The 18,355-nt window shown below is 40.1% G+C and overlaps 1 protein-coding gene across 1 annotated transcript in view; it reads left to right on the top strand.

Moving 5' to 3' along the window:
* Adamts20 (ADAM metallopeptidase with thrombospondin type 1 motif 20) overlaps nucleotides 1-18,355 on the top strand; it is a 121,122-nt gene that overhangs the window by 45,647 nt on the left and 57,120 nt on the right. The window contains exons 9-17 of the mRNA XM_038342994.1: nucleotides 1,814-1,919; nucleotides 3,605-3,751; nucleotides 5,404-5,545; nucleotides 7,682-7,786; nucleotides 8,992-9,137; nucleotides 10,304-10,485; nucleotides 10,583-10,719; nucleotides 13,340-13,457; nucleotides 16,482-16,577. Coding sequence (XP_038198922.1) covers nucleotides 1,814-1,919; nucleotides 3,605-3,751; nucleotides 5,404-5,545; nucleotides 7,682-7,786; nucleotides 8,992-9,137; nucleotides 10,304-10,485; nucleotides 10,583-10,719; nucleotides 13,340-13,457; nucleotides 16,482-16,577 — 1,179 coding nt within the window. The remainder of the gene's footprint in view (nucleotides 1-1,813; nucleotides 1,920-3,604; nucleotides 3,752-5,403; nucleotides 5,546-7,681; nucleotides 7,787-8,991; nucleotides 9,138-10,303; nucleotides 10,486-10,582; nucleotides 10,720-13,339; nucleotides 13,458-16,481; nucleotides 16,578-18,355) is intronic.

The raw sequence follows: 18,355 nt of genomic DNA, 5'->3' as shown, positions 1-18,355 counted from the left end.
AGAGGTACAGATGATTGTAACCCACTTTATAGGTGCTAGGATTGAATCAAAGCCCTTTGGAAGAGCAGCCAGTGCTTTTAACTGCTGAGCCAAATGCTCCAGTTTGTGTCTTTTATCCTAACACAAGGAACCTTGATAAAATTGGGGCTCATGCTCCCTTCTGTCTTGGGCAGCATTGAGAGATCTCAGCATCAGCTTGCCTGAATCTAGGCACAAGGTATCTGCTAGCTGCTTGGTACCACGGTGCTAACCATTTGCTTCTGATTTTGTTGGTATGCATTTGTGGCCTGACAGGGCAATTTTATGGCCAATTTTCTGATCATATAAAACATAAAGGCTTGCAAGTAAAGCATTCGTTTTAGAATGTGCACTTTTGAAGATGACACATAAAGTCAGAAGGTAAGGGAGTCAGTATTACATTCTAAATCTCAGCTCAGCTCTGTGGAAACTCAGCTGTTGGTAGCTTGATACTGCTGATCAGGACTGGGATGAGGAAGAGCATTCATAAGAAGCGTCTTCACCGTTCACCTGTTTTGACAAAGGAGAAATGCATTATAGAGTATATTATATATACATATATGTGCATTATAAAATGCATTATGAATTAATTAAAAGCTTGCATGTGGAAGCTTAGATTTTAAGCTTTAGGATTTCTCTGTCATATTGATTCTAAAGAAAGGTCTTTTGGAGAAGACGTTGCCCAAGCAAGGCCTCTTGGCAAGAGATTCACAAAGAGGGTAAGTCTTTCCTCTGCTAATGAACACCTCAGACTTAGATTTCTGGTTTAACGTTCAGTTCTTTAAATGCACAACACAACTTTATGATGGTTTGCAATCTATCTCCTTTCCAGGATGACATTCAGGTTGTTAGCTTTTGTGAGTAAAAGGGTTACCTAGGAGGAGGAGAAGGAGTGAACACGGTGACCGATGGAGTCCTGCTTCCTCAGTACTAGTTCTTAAATATGTCATGAGAAGTTAGGTTGCATCCATAAGCTCTTGTGAAGAGAATCCTCACAAGCACGTAAATTTTGGGGGTGGAATTAGAAGCTATAGTTTGAGTTTTGTTTAAAAGCCCCAAATCTAACTTCAGTGATGGTGATGGAGTTACGATTCTTATAATGAATTATCATGAAATTTCTCGCTCTCTCAGCTCGGAGGACTCTTTATAATTGTCACTATTGTTGATGTCCCGCTAGGTCCCACCACTTCTGCCTTTCCACAGCGTGTTTGCCTGTCACTCTTTATAAGGGAGAGAGAAGATTTTGCTCTTCCCATTGCCCAAACAGTCAGGGATTACCAAGTCTATCCGAGCCACGCCTTGTTGTAGCTGGCATATATTAAATGGCAAACACCATGTCAGACACTTACACTTTACTTGTGTGACTGTGTGGTGCTTGGGTACCTGTCTATTCCAGGCTTTCCCGTAGCTCTTTATTTCTTCTTGATCATTCTACTGGTTGGAACTCTGCCTGCCATATTCCCCACACTAGACATTCTGCTCTCCCTTTTCCTATGTTTGCAGAAGAATATTTGCTCATCCTATTCATTAAATTATTTTTTGAATGAGAGAATCCAGACATTTACAAAACAAAATACAAACAGAAATGCCAAAACAAAACAAAAATCTCAACGCAATCTATTCAGTCTGTTTTTTTTTTTCATCTTTTGGCTTCAAATATTTGTTCACTGTTATTTGGCAGTTCTGCATTTATTTTCAAGTCACAATGCCACCACTAGTGTTTTATATTTAGTTTCACATTGTGATTTTGGTGGCGCTTCCCCTTTGATGAGGTATGTGTGTGTCATCTTTTTAGGTTTAGCGGAGTTAGGCACCCTGTGTGATCCCTTGAGGAGCTGCTCCATTAGTGAGGAAAATGGCCTGAGCGCTGCCTTCACCATCGCCCATGAGCTCGGGCACGTGTGAGTACCTTTCCTTACCCGAAGAATGTGCCTTCCGCTTGCAGTCATTGAGCCACGAGCACCTGTATTCCTTCATCGAATAGTGCAGTGTGGTTTTCATCCCTGGTCCTTGAAAGGCTAGCTTTGTGGGTTTTATTTGTGATCGGTGTTAGGTCAGATGGTTGCACAGACCAGCAGACTAATCAAAGATCTAGAGCATGGGGATTCTTTTATTCATTTACTGTACTGGCTTACATGACAAGCACCCCTGGCCTTTATTCCTTGTTATCCCATACATAACCAGGTACCACCCTCTGCCATCTGAGAGAGCCTGCAAGGGCTCCTAGTTCACAACTCCCCAACAATACTTGAAAGACCAACTTGACTCTTGCTCTTATTGCTCAGAGCCCTAGCAAAGGACACGGGTCCATGGGGTTTCTCATTCATGAAATGATACTTTTTAGAGCATTTCCACAACTATTTAGAGTTCTCTTATTCTTGTTTTATAAAAACCCTGTCAGGGTTCTGTGCTCTAAGTACAGAGGCCATGATTTCCTATGACATGCTCAGTGCCCCCATGAAAAGCTTGGAAGAAGTCCTACCAATCATCTTCTGAGAAATAATCCCCAAAGTAGCTGCAGGGTAGGTTGTTACATTCCTTGATTATTCCTAGTAAGAAATCGAGACTAGAGGTGCCCTGAGTTTGACCACTTTTCTTTCCTGGCCATTGCTTTAGAATATCTTCAGACAGTAATTTGTAATGGGATTACTTAATTAGCAGATTCTGCTTCAATACCCTTTTATTGCCTAGCTCCTGGTTATCATTATTTGTATATAAAGGGGGACAGGGGCATGTGGGCATGAGGGGAGATCTACAAATTGCTGAGAAATTGTAGTGGAACCTCAGAAACACTTTTTCTGGTTTTCAAAGCTGCGAATTAGTACACTATGAGGAAGAATTGAAAGCTGCCAACCAGTACACTGTGCAGGGAGTATTGGAAGCTGCTAACAAATACATTATGAAGAGAATGTTGTGTTCGTTCAACAGCGGTTTTCTCTCTGAGGAACCTCGGTGTTTTTCAGATGTGGGTGAATAGTAAGGGTGATTTTCTTCCATATTTGAGTCCATGAAGGCCAGTGTGCAGTCTCTCTCTGACCTGCTAGTTCTTTACCCTGCTCTCACTGTCAATATTTGGGTGCTCTCGGGGCACGTTTTAATTCTGGTCTGTTGATTGTCACTGACAGGTCAGAAGCCCCAAGCTTCTGCTGATATCTGGTTAATATATAGAATGGCACTGAGCTGGAGATTAACTTCTTCGCATACTGCAGCACTAGTCAAGGGTCAAGACTGTAGTGTGTTGACATCTTGCCTAACGTGTGCACAGCATCTCCTAGGTGTCCAGGTTGAAACTTGCAGGCATTTTAATGTGACTCTTATGCTCATATGTAGATGAAACAAATTCCAAATATTTTTATTGTTTAGACTTTGATGACAAATAAGCAAGATCAAAAATAATCAAAAATAGAATCTAGTATTTTTCAGAAACCATGGCTCCAAATGTGAAATTTTACCTTATGTAAAGACTCAGAGCACAGAACCCGAAATAACTAGAATTATCTATATCTTTTTACACTGTACAGTTGTAGAAATACAGGGAATTGTTATTAATGTTGTGTCCATTTTTAATACTTGTTTTCATTTTCAGGTTTAATGTTCCACATGATGACAGTTATAAATGTAAAGAAGCTGGGATTAAGCATCAGTATCATGTAATGGCCCCAACCCTTAATTACCACACGAGTCCTTGGACCTGGTCAGCTTGTAGTCAGAAGCACATCACAGAGTTTCTGGAGTAAGTCTGGATTCCTCTTCCTTTAGTTGATAAGTAACCACTTTCTCATCATCAGATTTCAAGTTGCTTGTTCTTTTAGAGTGATTCAAGAAAAGGATTAGTTTTTCATTATTAATATTCAAATAAATGTTTAAAAACATGAGAAAGATTTCTCAGTGGGTAAGGTCACTTGCCTGATGACCACAGTTCAGTTCTTGGAACTCCACAATGGAGAAAGAACACAACCGAGCGAATTGTCCTCTTGACCCCAACATGCGTGCACTCTCCACGCAGTAAATGAATGCATGAAGGATTTACAAAACAAGGATATATATGTATGGAATTTTACATATGCATATATAAATTTTACTTGAGAAATTTTTATTTTAGTTCAGTCATATAGGCATGTGTCTTTCTTTTTAATTTGGAATTCATTTTGTCTTGAAAACCATTTATGCGGTGATTTAATGGTCATCAGAACATCTTCATGCATCCTCTGTTTTTCCAGATGTTACTAAGTAAAGTAATATTTTGAGAGGTGTTTGAGTGTCCAAAGTTTAAGAAGTCCCTTCAAGATGGGAATAGCTGAAATCAAAAGAAATCTGTTTCTGCAGCCCCAGAGATGGAGCCTGTAACCCAATATGTTCTTTCGAGGCTCTTTGTAGCTTTGAAAAGAGGCAGGTCTGGGTTTCTCCACCTTACATCTTTGCCTTCTGCCAGTTTTCTTTGCTTTTCAGTTTCTTTCACCCAAATTGTGTCTCCAATGTGGTCACTAAGATTCACCAAGCTCCTTCCATAAAATATTTGTGCACAAATCCTTCTCAATGTCTTTAATAGTTTATATTCTCATCTTAGCATCATTAGTATTTCAGTTACCTCTCTTGATGGGAATGATGGGAAGAAACAGAACCATGCTTTAGAGTAGGTACTCCATGAATTGCCATCCTACATTTGGCCCGTCATTGGCCAAAGCATCATTGAGCAGCATGTGACTGTATTCCAATAGCAAACTATGAGCTATATATCACCCTCAATGTATGGAAGATGAGAACTGGTTTGGGTAGGTTGAAGAATTTCTTCACAACCACAATTTGTGGGTTATGAAGGAACTTAAATGTAGCAAGTACCTGGAGCCAGGGAGCTAACTCCTTTCTTACTCACTGAAAAGCCCCTTAAAGTAGGGAAAGCATGAACGTTTTGAAATGCCTTTCTTTGCTGTTTAGATCAAGGAGCATAATGGACTTTATTTTTACATTTTGACAGTTTGGATAATTCATTTGAGGCTAATGGGTACTAAAAGTGTGACATTAATTACATTATGATAACTTGTCATTAAACAGTTCTTGTTCACCATGCTGGGGATGGAGTCCAGGTTCTTATTCATATGGAGGTTGATGCTCTACCATTGAGCTCTATTCCCAGCCCACCCCTCATGCCACTATAACTTCTGTGGTTGTGGGTGGGGATCCAGTGCCAAACAGGCACAGTTAAAATTCCTCTGCAAACTGATGATGTCATTATGTGTAAGAATTTTGCTTTGCTGGTGTGACTATAGTTGGTTTTTAAATAGTAGTAAGATGTGGACATCGTCTTTGAAAGTAATTACAGAAGCCTGGTAGAGACATCAATGTATGCAAATGTGTTCACGTTGCTGTATTCTGTGTCTGGTTCAGCACTGGCCATGGAGAATGCCTTCTTGACAAACCAAATGGAAGAATCTATGACCTGTCTCCACAGCTTCCTGGCTCAGTGTACGACGTGAACAAGCAATGCGAGCTTATGTTTGGTCCCGGATCACAAGTGTGTCCCTACTTGGTAAGAAAATCTCTACCTTTTTGTTGGAAAGCTACCTGAAAGTTATCGTAAGGATGTATTGCAATATGCACAATTTATTCTTGAATGAAAGAGGAATTAAATGATGTGTCATAGAAAGGGCCTAAGGTAACGAGAAACCAGAGCTAATGGAGGAGATGCTATGTACCGGAGCTATGCTAGGTACTTCTGATTGTCCTTGTTAACTGTCGCAGATTCTGTGAAGTGTTCATATTTGGAAGATATAGCCACAGCATGGCTATAGTATATGAAATTTAAAGATATTGAAATACCTATTTGGGGGAAGAAGTTAAAATGTTGGTGCTTTAATATTGAGTTGTTTTAAGGACATCACAAATAGAATACATGTCTTATTTTATTTCTAATTATGTGTTTGTGTGGGTATCTGTGGGACTCTGTGGGTGTGAGAGAAGTGTCCTTAGAGACCAGAAGAGGATGTTGGATGTCCTGGAGCTGGAGTTACAGGAGGTGACAACTGCCTGGTGTGGTTGCTGGGAACTGAACTCAAGTCCCCTGAAAGAACAGTAATTGCTCTTAACCACTGAGCCATCTCTCCAGCTTTACATGTCTGTTATACAGATGCAAATGCCAAAAAATTATGTTTGTGGCATAAGTTCAATTGTAACCAAAGTATTCTTCACAATTTATTTTGGCAGTTGTTCATAGGTCACACAATTTAACTTTCCATGGAAATAAAATCATGAAACACTTATATAGGTTCTGTCATCATGATTTTGTTGTTTTTTTTTGGAGACAGGATTTCTTTGTGTAACAGTCTTGGCTGTCCTGGAACTTGCTCTGTAGACCAGGCTGGCCTCTAAAGATCCACCTGACTCTGCCTTCTGAGTGCTGGGATTAAAGGCCTATGCCACCACTGCCAGGCATTATTTTTTTTTTAACGTAGGCATAAAGTTAGGATTTGGTTCACAAATAACAGTGCTGTGCTGCCTACATGCCTCACTCTCTAAGCAGAATGCACATTACATTTTCTTCACTTCTTTTGTTGAATTTGTCAAGCTGTTTTCTGCCTTCACAGAGTTTGATGACCTCTGGGACCAGGAATATAGACTTATTTTACTTAAATAAACATATACATGTTGAGAGCCTGAAAATCCAAAGTCAGAAATGCTCCAAATCTTAAACTCCTTGAATGTCAGTTTGATAACATAGATGAAAACATCCCATGTTGACAGGTCACTATGAAGAATACTGGGAAAATTGCTTCCGGTTCTGTATGTGTACAATGTATAGAAAACACAAGTCAGTTTTGTGCTTAAACTTGGATTTCAATCCCAGGATAGCTCACTGGTCATATTTTAAAACACCCAAAGTATAGATGAATTAAAATCTGAAAGCTTGTGAGTTCGGCCATCTCAGATAATGGACTTCTCCACCTGCCTCCCCAGGCAGCGGATCCTCATGTAGATACTGCGACGCAATGAATGCTTATTGAGCTGATCAGTGGAGGCCACTGGATAGCGAGCAAGCAGGCAGGACTGCGTATCCCACAGTGACTAATACACTCCCCACCTTGAGTTCATAGCCACAAATCTTAATAAGCTTTAAACACCCATGGTGAAAAGGGGACCGTTTGCCTTAGTATTTCTCTGTAACGGCTGCCTTTCTTCTGGGCTGGTTTGGACACCATATGAACTTTTCATTTGACTTCAGAAAAAAAGAGGGATTATCTTGGGCAGAGCTCCTACGACTCTGAAGTTTTCTTTCTTGTGAACACTTTAGAACCATTTGTTCAGCAGCTGTAAGTACACACTATACTTGGCAGACTAGTAAACGTTGGTCCTCTCCACGGTTATCCCATGAGCATCACTCAACCGTTCTGCCCTTGCACCTGGTGGGGAATCTAGGAGTAAAGTTCAACAACGAAAAGCCTCCAGAAAAATGTCTTACAAAGAAAGGAAGCTCATTTACGTAACTGAATATTTCCACTTCGGCTCATTGCTCTTACTAGTCAGTACATTAGTAAAATTCCCGATTGTTTTCAAAGTACGTCTAGCTTCAGCCACGAGCCAGGAAGCAGCTCAGATGGGTTTGGGCCACACAGACCTGGTCTGGATGTTGACGCCTGCTCTGGCTCCCCTGCCTGTGGTTACTCTGCAGAAACAATGCCGGCGCCTGTGGTGCACGAGTGCTGAAGGTGTCCACAAGGGCTGTCGCACACAGCACATGCCGCTGGCAGACGGGACGAGCTGTGGTCCTGGGATGGTAGGTTTTCTCAAAGGGTGAGTCCTGTACCCAGAGTGTCTGGGGTGGGCAGCTGCTCCGCCGTGCACCGTTTCTCGTGATTTGCTGCCGCCCATTGCGCAGCCAGCTGAGATGATTTTATTGCTGTGTGTGTTGGATAGAGTATACTATCAACAGAATTAAATGGCTAATCTTAACTTTGTTTCCAGAACTAGTAGGATAGAGTATATATCAAAATAATTAAATGGATAAATTTAATTTTATTCTTATAACTAGTAGATGGGTTTTAAGTTATAGATAGTTATATAAGTAATTATGTGGGCATACATATTTATATTCTTATTATTAAAACAAATACAAACTTCAGAATGCTAATATGTCAGCAGGCCCCTCAATTATATAATGTTTTTATTGCATATATTTTCTTCATTAAACTTTAATTGAATATAATTGAATGTGTTAAGTGGTTTTCTCGACTCTTTAGTGATTCTGAATGCATTAAAATACCTTTTGACCATGAATTAAGCATGTTGTGGTATAATTTGGAGTGAGGCTGTATGATAGCTCTAACTTTGTTCCTTCTCAGGATTGCTTTTGTTGTTTGTGGTCGTTAGTGACTTCATATGAACTCTTGGGTTGTTTTCTCTAGTTCTATAAAGAATGATATGTGAAGTTTGATGGGAATTGCACTGAATATGTAGATTATATTTTGGTAACATAGCCATTTTTAACATATTAATTCTGCCAGTCTGGCGGCATGGAAGGTCTTTCCATTGTCAAGTGCCTTCCCCGACTTCCTTTTTCAAAATCCTGACAATTTTCATTGTAGAGTTTTCTTTTTATCTCCTCAGTTAGGTTTATTCGTATGTTTGAGTTGTGTGTGTGTGTGTGTGTGTGTGTGTGTGTGTGATTCTATGCAACAATTGTGCTGACATTATGAAAAACACTGCTTTGGGAGCTAGTATGAATGGGATAGATTCTTTTTTAATCTTAAATATTCCTTCCTCTCCAGTGAGAGTCTAAACTTCAAAAGCAAGAGAAATGTTACAGTCCTCCAGCCTTGGGTACATTCTTTTTCCAAGCTGGTATTAAATGTAGCCTCACTTTTGAACTGACATTTGCTCTACCTAATTGACAACTCTTCTCTTGTTGCTGTTACGATAACTGTGATGCTTTAACTAGATGCACACAAGCCATTGCTCTTTGTGTGCTTACTGTGTTCATAGCATTGCCACCGAGGGCTGTGTGTGACCAGAGACATGGAGACCCGTCCTGTGGATGGCGAATGGGGACCCTGGGGACCCTACAGCTCTTGCTCAAGGACGTGTGGAGGTGGAATTAAAAGCACAACCAGGCTCTGTGATCGCCCCGAGTATGTCTTTTTATTCACTGTAGATTAAGATTATCTCAAGGACCCGAAAGTAAAAGTCAGTTCCGTTCACTTCTAACACTGGAGGTCAGTCTGCAAGTTTCAGAGATTCGGAATCACTGTGGAATACTTTAAACCACACTGCTTTGTACCTTTGTAGATTCAGACTTAAACAAAATCAAACGAACAACAAAAACGTAGATGAACTTTGATAATGTGTGTGGAGACAGCTGTTTTCCTCCGTTCTCTTTGTTTTCTGCTTTGGTGTGATTTAAGGAGGTGTGAATGGTGATTCTGTCTTCATTTTACTGTGTTTCAAATGAAAGGCCCTAGGCCGCCTCTTCCTGTGTTTTGACTCTGCTGCCCAGATGGGCCACTCGGTCGCTAGTTCTTTATTGTTCTGTCATCTGACGTGCCTCCTTTCCCTCCTCTGCTCCTGTTCTGGATACCTCACTGTCTCAGCCAAGTCAGTGCCCAATCATCTCTCTTCATCCAACTCGAAAGCACGCCGAGGTCCCAGAGAGATTTTAAGTATTTCTACTTTATATGTAAGAAGTCATGGGCCAGGTGACGCTCTGCTCTTTCATATCACTAAGCATTTTTAATACACAGGAATACAACACACTCTGAATCAATCTCACAGGTCATTGAAATTTTGGGCGAGGTAAATTATATATCAGTTTTACCCTGAAAACTTCTGGGGTTTATTTCCAAGAATAAATTGAATAAATCATTGCAGTGACAAGCATATACATACATACATACATACATACATGTGTATACACACACACACACACACACACCACTCAAGTATGACAACAATGGTTATGTCTCCTTTGTCACCTAAGTTTCTTTGTTGTCTGTGCCTCACTAGACAACATTTTTTAATATGAAAACAAAGACCCACCATCAGTCCTTATTAATCCTGTCAGAACTGAGACTCCTTTCTGGTGTCCAGGTCTCAGGTCTACTTGAGAGGGGGTTGCTATTTTTATGACCCGTTTTCCAGGAAATCACTTAAAACCCTTTTGTGTATTTCTTCTTCAACCTATAATGTTAAAAGAGCGTCAGCGGCCTTTCTGGTCCTGGAGGCAAATGGGCGGTTGTAGAAATAGATGACCACGGCGATGTGTTACTGATGCGCTTTAAAATGTAATGAATTTGACTAGGCCAAGAAACGGAGGAAGGTACTGTGTGGGCCGCAGGATGAAATTTCGATCATGTAACACTGATTCATGTCCAAAAGGCAAGCAAGACTTCCGCGAAAAGCAGTGCTCCGACTTTGATGGTAAACATGTCAACATCCACGGCCTCCCCGCTAATGTGAGGTGGCTCCCCAAGTACAGCGGGGGTAAGTAGCGCGATTGCTTCCATAGGAAACCGGTTTGCCATGTAGAAACGCCGAGCCTCATTGTTCTGCATCCGAAATGGGATTCTTCTTTCTGCAGTCGCCATAAAAGATCGCTGTAAACTCTATTGCCGGGTTGCTGGGACTACCAGCTTCTACCAGCTGAAGGACCGAGTGGCTGATGGTACACCCTGTGGGACCGAGACTAATGACATCTGTGTCCAGGGCCTTTGTAGGGTAAGTAAGCTTCGTGTTTCTATTGGCGAACAATGTGTTTCTTCTAGTTCTGTAACCAACGTTGTCTCTGTTCCTTCAGAGTTGTTTTTATGGATACCATTAAAGTAGTAGATCATGCTATCTCTAGGACTGTGGTTAACTTTGTATTGTCGTGATACACACCTGTACAGGAGACCAAGGTGGGCCAGCCTCGTCTAGATAGCTGGATCCTGCCTTAAAAATAAAACAAAAGCAGCCTAAAATGCATAAGGTGGCTGATTTTGTTTGGCCAGTTGTATTTAGAGTCGGCATGAAGATGGGGTCACCTTTAAAAGGTAGGAGAAAATGGACTCCAGGGTAGGAAAGTGCCTTTACTACTTCAGATGTGACCTCCTACGGTGACGGGTAACCAACATCTCCTCCCTTTCTCTAGTCTTGTGACTCTGATTTCTCCTGTTCAAACAGCAGTGTTGAGCACTTGATATGAACAGATATGAGAGATAAGATTTTACAGCAGTATTGAACACTCTCTATGAACGATATTAGAGATATGATTTTAGGAATGTAATAGCAGTGTTGAGTACTTGATATGAACAGATATGAGAGATAAGATTTTAGGAATGTAACAGCAGTGTTGAGTAATTGATATGAACAGATATTAGAGATAAGATTTTACAGCAGTATTGAACACTCGATATGAATGATATTAGAGATATGATTTTAGGAATGTAATAGCAGTGTTGAGTAACTGATATGAACAGATATGAGAGATAAGATTTTAGAGATGTAAGGAAGTAAGTGCTCAGGTTGGAACTGGGAACAGGAAGGTATTTGATGTGTAATTTTCATCCGAACTTCTTAGAGATTCAGATATTATTTTGAAGTGGAAGAAGCGATGAGATTTGCTTTGCACTTTATGGTCTTTTTTTAGAATGACCTTGGTTAGAAGATGGGAGGCAGGACCACTAGCAGGCTTCTCAATAAATGAAAGAGGCATGCATGAATACACATATGTTTCAGATGCGTGGTGATCTGGAGAAGGCAGGTGGAGTCTGAGCATTAAAACAGCGAATGCTGTCCAGACAGCAAGTGCGTTGCTGTGAGGCCATTTCTTTGATTGAAGGGAAGCTTAAAATGTCTGATTCCATCTCCCTGCAGCCACGCATTTGTTGCCTAGGTGATAATAGTCTGCACCCAAAGGCCTTAGGAGACGTTCAAAGACACTTAGCTTACATTTTAGAAATAGATTAAACAGTACAAAAAGATTACTCTGTGGCCCCCAAACCATATGCCACATTGAAACAAGCAACACAGCCAAGTGAAATGAAGCAAAATATGACAATGGTGATCTGGATGTCTAGATGCATCTGCCCTTCATAAAATACGTGGGTAAATCTTCATCATGGAAGTATTTGCTTCTTGTATCAAAAACATACATATGGTGGGGGATGGGATGGCTCCAAGGGTAGGACATTTACTGCTAAGCCTAAGAACTGGAGTTCTGTTCCTGGAGTCCACGTGATGGAGGGAGAGAAGCAGCCCCCACCCCGGCCATGCTCTGCTACACACACCCTGTCCCACCATCCCACTACATAAATAAGCTAGTGTTGAACCCAGTCCAGGTGGCCTGTGAACCTTTCTCTTTGGGTTACTCAGCTTAGAGGTCTGGTCCATAAAGCTAAAGGCCATGTCACGTGCAGAGGACGCCTGTGGGAAAAGGGACTGCACTTTTCTCTGAAATGTCTAGGACAGTCCTTTAGTAGACATTATGCTGATGATTAAACTGGAGGAGATTCATTCAAATGTTTATTTGGAACATGCTCTATTTCCAGTGTTCTACGGCCACGATATTTTTTAGAAGACATACAAACAACACCTTTTTTGACTATTCTAATGTGTTTCTTATCCCAATGAGTCTTTTTGAGTTATCTCTCTTTAAAGGTTTTCTTTTTTTAAAAAAGTTATTTTGGCCGGGCGGTGGTGGCGCACGCCTTTAATCCCAGCACTCGGGAGGCAGAGGCAGGCGGATCTCTGTGAGTTCGAGACCAGCCTGGTCTACAAGAGCTAGTTCCAGGACAGGCTCCAAAGCTACAGAAAAACCCTGTCTCGAAAAACCAAAAAAAAAAAAAATAAGTTATTTTGTGTATTGATGGCTTACTTGCTTGTATGTATGTATGTATGCCACATGTATTAGTTCTCTGTGGAAGTCAGAAGAGGGTGTCAGATCCCCTGGAACTAGAGTTATAAATGGTTGTGGGTGCTAGGAATCAAACCCAGGTCCTCTGGAAGAGCAGCCAGTGCTCTTGCCTGATGAATCATCTCTCTAGCCCTAAATTATGGTTTTCAAATGATTTTGGAATATACAAATCTTTGTCTGTTTCAGTGTAGAATTCAAGTTATTGCCTGAAAATATTAATTCAAAAACTTCTGTAAATCCTTTAAACATACTGCTTCCTAGACCCTGTGAACACAGTTCACATGTCACTGCCCACCTGGCTTGGTAGATGCTCAGAGAGACTCCTCTTGCAGCAAAGCCCTGCTAACTGAAATCATCTTTTGATGAGAACCCTGTATACTTGAAAGCGCTGTACACATAAGTAGTCACTTTGACGCTATGCATCATGATGATTGTGTTTTGAAGCAAGCTGGCTGTGACCATGTGTTAAACTCCAAGGCCAAGAGAGACAAGTGTGGAGTGTGTGGTGGAGATAACTCTTCGTGCCAGACTCTGGCAGGCGTCTTCAACAGTGCCCATTATGGTAAGCTGTGTGTACTTGCCTCCAGTTTCCCCTATTATCGGAGTTAGCGCTCTAGTGTGCAGTCTCTGTTGTACAGCAGAAATGCTTTGTTATGTTCCTGTGTAGTCCGAGTCCTCAGTCCAGAATGATTGTCAGTGAGAGTCTCCAAATGTAAAGAATAAGTCTTGAGTCGGGTATGTTATTTGAATTATTAATTCACTTCGCCAAGATGAACCTGATTCTATGTTTTGTTGTCTCTGTTTTTGAAATGAGGTCCAGGGTATCCCAGACAGGTGTGGAACTTATGACCTCCCGCCCTTGACTTCTCAGGTGCTGAGACTGCAGGCATGCACCACACCCAGCTCATGCTGGGCTGGGACCAAACTTAAGACTTCTTGCATGTTCAGCCAGTTCATTACCAACTGAGACCATCCCTAACCCTGAATCTAAGTTTTAATAAAACAATTGGATGCATTAATGAAAATCAAACAGTAAATCCAGTAGTATTTGACCATATTGTGTGAATATTCTCCAAATTTTGGAAACCTTTTCATGATGTTCCTTTAAGTTAAAATGTGTGTGTGTGTGTGTGTGTGTGTGTGTATATGACTTTTCTGGGAAACTTGCTTTTAATGATTTTAATACTTGCAACTTTTTCTTCCTTTCTTCCTTCCTTCCTTCCTTCCTTCCTTCCTTCCTTCCTTCCTCTCTCTCTCTTCCCTCTCTCCCTCCTTCCTTCCCTTCCTCTTTTCTTCTCTCCCTCCCTTCTCCCCTCTCTCTGCAAGGAGACGCTGGTCTATGTGTTGTGTTTGTTTTTACTGCTGTATTGAAAATGTTGACTGAAAGCAAATGGTGAAATTTTTAGCCTAAATGTTGGCTCATAATTGCCACCTCACTGATTTCCCAAGCAGCATGTGCGATACAGTTCCAATGGGAACTTGGCGATGATTTCCATTTTATTTGAAGTTGTTTTAAGGCCACCTCCGACATTTTCAGTTCTAAACTTTCCCCGGGAAACACTCCCTCTTTTAATGTTGTTAAGAGCAGACTTTAAAACTTCCCTTGTACAGTAAAAACTTAATTCCTACAGTGTTATTTTTCAGCATTAAATTATGTTCATATGGTTGATCTTAAGATGCTGCTGGTCACTATTCTGATGAAAGGGTATTTAACTCAAGACTATATTTTTAAATTTTTATCTATCTGAGAAGCATAGAGCATTTCATATTTCAATGTACTGGAGATGGTCTTGTGTGTTCCCAACATGCTCTTTTTTTCTTTGTTGCTGATGATTTCGTGTGAGTTACATTCTTGGATTCCCTTGGATAACCATGACACAGGCTTGTGATTGACCACAGTGACTAAAAAGTATTTCACAATACAAAACCACATGTATCAAGTTAGAACTGAAAACCTAACCTGGAGAAAACTGTGTTCCTGGTTCCCATACCCATGGGAAACCATTTGCAGGGTAGGGAAAATATTTACCATATCTGCCCCCTGGTGGCTACCTTCATTCTGGCATCTTTTTGGTACAATGGGCTTGCTTTCATCAAGGTACTGGAGATTCAGGGAAGAAGTCGATGAGGCTGTTTTATGGTGAGAGCTGTCTGGATTAAAATTAATCTTGGAGATTATAAAATAGAGTATACAAAAAGTAGTCAAACTGTCACCTTTATGCTTAACTTAAGACACCTTAAAAAACTAAGTTAGGTTGCTCCAAAAGCCTACAGGCGTTCTGGCACCATCATCTTTATGTAATCCTGAGACAGTATTTTCAAATTTAATGCATAAAAATTACAGCTCTTATTCATGTACTAAACTGAGGGAATTATTTTTTTTAAAAAAAGGGACAAGGAAAATCCTGAGGTAGCATCTTTACAGCATGTTAAGTCCTGTGCTTTCCCCAAGGGATCTAGCTAGCTAGCTCTGAGAGTATTTTTAGGAATAATGTCAGGAAAACTTTTTTTCTTTTTATTTAATGTGCATTTTATACTGCATTTCTTCTTCAAACAGTGCCAATATTGTGGAATTTGATGCAATAAACTACAGTTATTGCTTTCATTCTGCTTCAATAAACTTTACTTTTCTTGTAACAGATATTGGTAGACTTTAAAAACTAATGTAAAATTGGGGTGTAAATATGGAGAGTCTTGGTTGAGGTACAAACTAAAAGCTTAATAAAAAATAAATTTTCCATTACTGTTTCCCAATTCAAAATTTGTTGCCACTCAGTCTTCCTAAACATCATGTCAGTGACCAATTATATTGATAGCCCTAGATTTGTGAATAGCATTTGAAATCCTGGACTAAAATGTGTGGGCTCAAGGGAAACATTTTCTATACTCAGAATTTCAGAAGTAGTAAAAGGAATTAGGAACTGTTGGACTTTAAGAATCTCGAGGTTGGCCGGGCGGCGGTGGCGCACGCCTTTAATCCCAGCACTCGGGAGGCAGAGGCAGGCGGATCTCTGTGAGTTCGAGACCAGCCTGGTCTACAAGAGCTAGTTCCAGGACAGGCTCCAAAGCTACAGAGAAACCCTGTCTCGAAAAAAAACAAAACAAAACAAAAAAAAAAAAAAAAAAAAAAAAAAAAAAAAAAAAAGAATCTCGAGGTTGGAGCTGAAGAGATGCCTCAGAAACCCCTTGCTACTCTTGTAGGAGATCCGAGTTCAGTTCCTAGCACCCATATGAGGTGGCTCCCGACTGCCTTAGCTCCAGCTCCAGATATTTAAAACCCTCTTCTGGTCTCTGCAGACACCCTCACCCCACTCATACAGATACAAACATACATAATAATAAAAATATAATCCTAAGATTCTGAATCTCGAGGTCGGTGTATTTGGGAGGTTGCCTTCATCTCGGTCTTGCATAGTATGTTAAGTGTGGGTTCAGATGGAAAATAACAAACCATTTTATCACATTTTAAACCCTAGGAAGAAATGATAAGTGTGACTGTGCCATTCCAGCCTTGCAGGCACTTTGTGGTAATAATTGGTGAAATGTCTCTGTTTATAAAATTTACATGTCCGAAATTCTATTGCAGGATACAATGTTGTCGTAAAGATTCCTGCAGGGGCAACAAACATTGAGATCCTTCAGCACAGCTATTCGGGAAGACCTGAAGATGACAACTACCTTGGTAAACATGTAGTAAGCAGCAGCTGGTGTGTGGTTTGTGTGTAATCTCTCAGCGGTCTGTGGTTGATGGAGCTCTTTCTACACCTTTAGACGTATGTTCTTCTTAAGCTACACAAAATAAACCCTATTAGAAGGAAAAAAGGAAATAATGGAAAAATTAGTTTTTGTTTTCCATTATAGTATTTTAGGTCACTAAAGTTGGTATTCAGTTACACTTGTATGCGTATTCAGAGTAAAATTCTCGTCTTTCTGATGCTCACCGTAGCACTCTGGCTTTCCGTAAGAGTTTTTTTAACACGTGGCAAAAGTACTTGAATACAGGTTTATTTCAAGTTCTATAAATAACTAGCTTCATATTTTGAGATGTCACTGAATGCAGTCATTGTGTATTTCTTGAGTATAGATACATTTTTGTTATCTTTAAAAAATACCTTTCAGATTTGGAGAATTCTGCTTAGATAGAAATATGTGAAATATGGAGAAGGTATTTACAAAGATTTTCTCCCCACAATGAGCCAATTCCTGAATTTTCTAATTCCTCAAATTGGTGATGTGTAGCTGATAAGGCAATTTTTCTGCTTCAAATTAATTTGATTTAAATATTGCCCCATGTAACTAATATATACAACTAGCCATATGACTTTGTTATGAACAGTTAATTTCAGAAAGTATATATGGCATTATTGAATCAAATATACAGAGGATAGCTCTTCAATAGGTTCAGGATTTCTTTGGTGTAAAAATTTAGACTTTTACAATAACGAGCAGCTGGACTTGTCCACACAAGTGTATATGCTAAATTCCGTTGAACTCTTCACTTAAGAGTGCGTGATTTCATGCGGTGTTACTTTGATTGCCATGAATGCAAAACATTTCCCAAAGAGAACTGAATGCAAAGGTCTTGCTTTTCTGTCCTGTTGTATTTCATTGGTATTATTTTTCTCCTACTTAAACATATTGCCTCGGTTTGTAGCCAGAGATGTGTGCTGCTAAAATGTAGATAAATAATCAATCTGGCCATATCTTCCTGGGAATAATCCATGGGTTCTCCCCAAGTTTACAAGCCAGAAATGTTCTAGCAAAGAAAGGGCTGTGCACACAGTAACGTGGACACTTGAGTCTAACTTACAATGAGGAAAATAAACAAATGAGTCACTGGAAGATTTTTTAAGAAGAATTTATTGTTTGAGAGTTTCATGTCACCAAAAGTCCCTTCAATAGGCACATGGACATTGTGTACATTAGAAAGCTCATCTCCTTACATGGAGGAGTTTCTCTTCCACGGCATAAGTGTAAAGCTTGGTTTGTTCTTTAGTGTCATCTGCACAGTTGCTTCGGCTGTCGGCATCAGTAACCTGTGTGCTTTGGGTGAGGCCCGGATGCCAACTCCTTATTTTCTTCAAGATTCCTTTTCAGGTCTCATGGAAATTTTAACTCAAGTAAAAATATTCAAGAGAGACACACTTGGTTAATGTGGGGTTTATTATTATAAAATACAGAGTGTTCTAGGGTGCTGAGAATTAAGCCTAAATAGGCTAACCTTGTATGATTTATGTACTTCTACAAATACTTTCCCGATCTGATTGTGGCTAATTGCCTAATGCATAGTTGAAGAGACTGATGCAGAGGCTTGTGTGAGACCACATGGTGATCAATGGGAGTTCCTCTACTGCACTGCTAAGGATTTCTTGTAACTCCATGTATATTCATTTATAATCTATTTACATACACAGATATGAAACAAGACCAGGCTAATATATTCAATATAATAATATATTC

This window comes from Arvicola amphibius, chromosome 9 (assembly GCF_903992535.2).
Source record: "Arvicola amphibius chromosome 9, mArvAmp1.2, whole genome shotgun sequence".
In the NCBI taxonomy this organism is placed as follows: Eukaryota; Metazoa; Chordata; class Mammalia; order Rodentia; family Cricetidae; genus Arvicola; species Arvicola amphibius.
The sequence above is the reverse complement of the archived record's forward strand: the minus strand, read 5'-3'. Positions and strand labels throughout refer to the sequence as shown.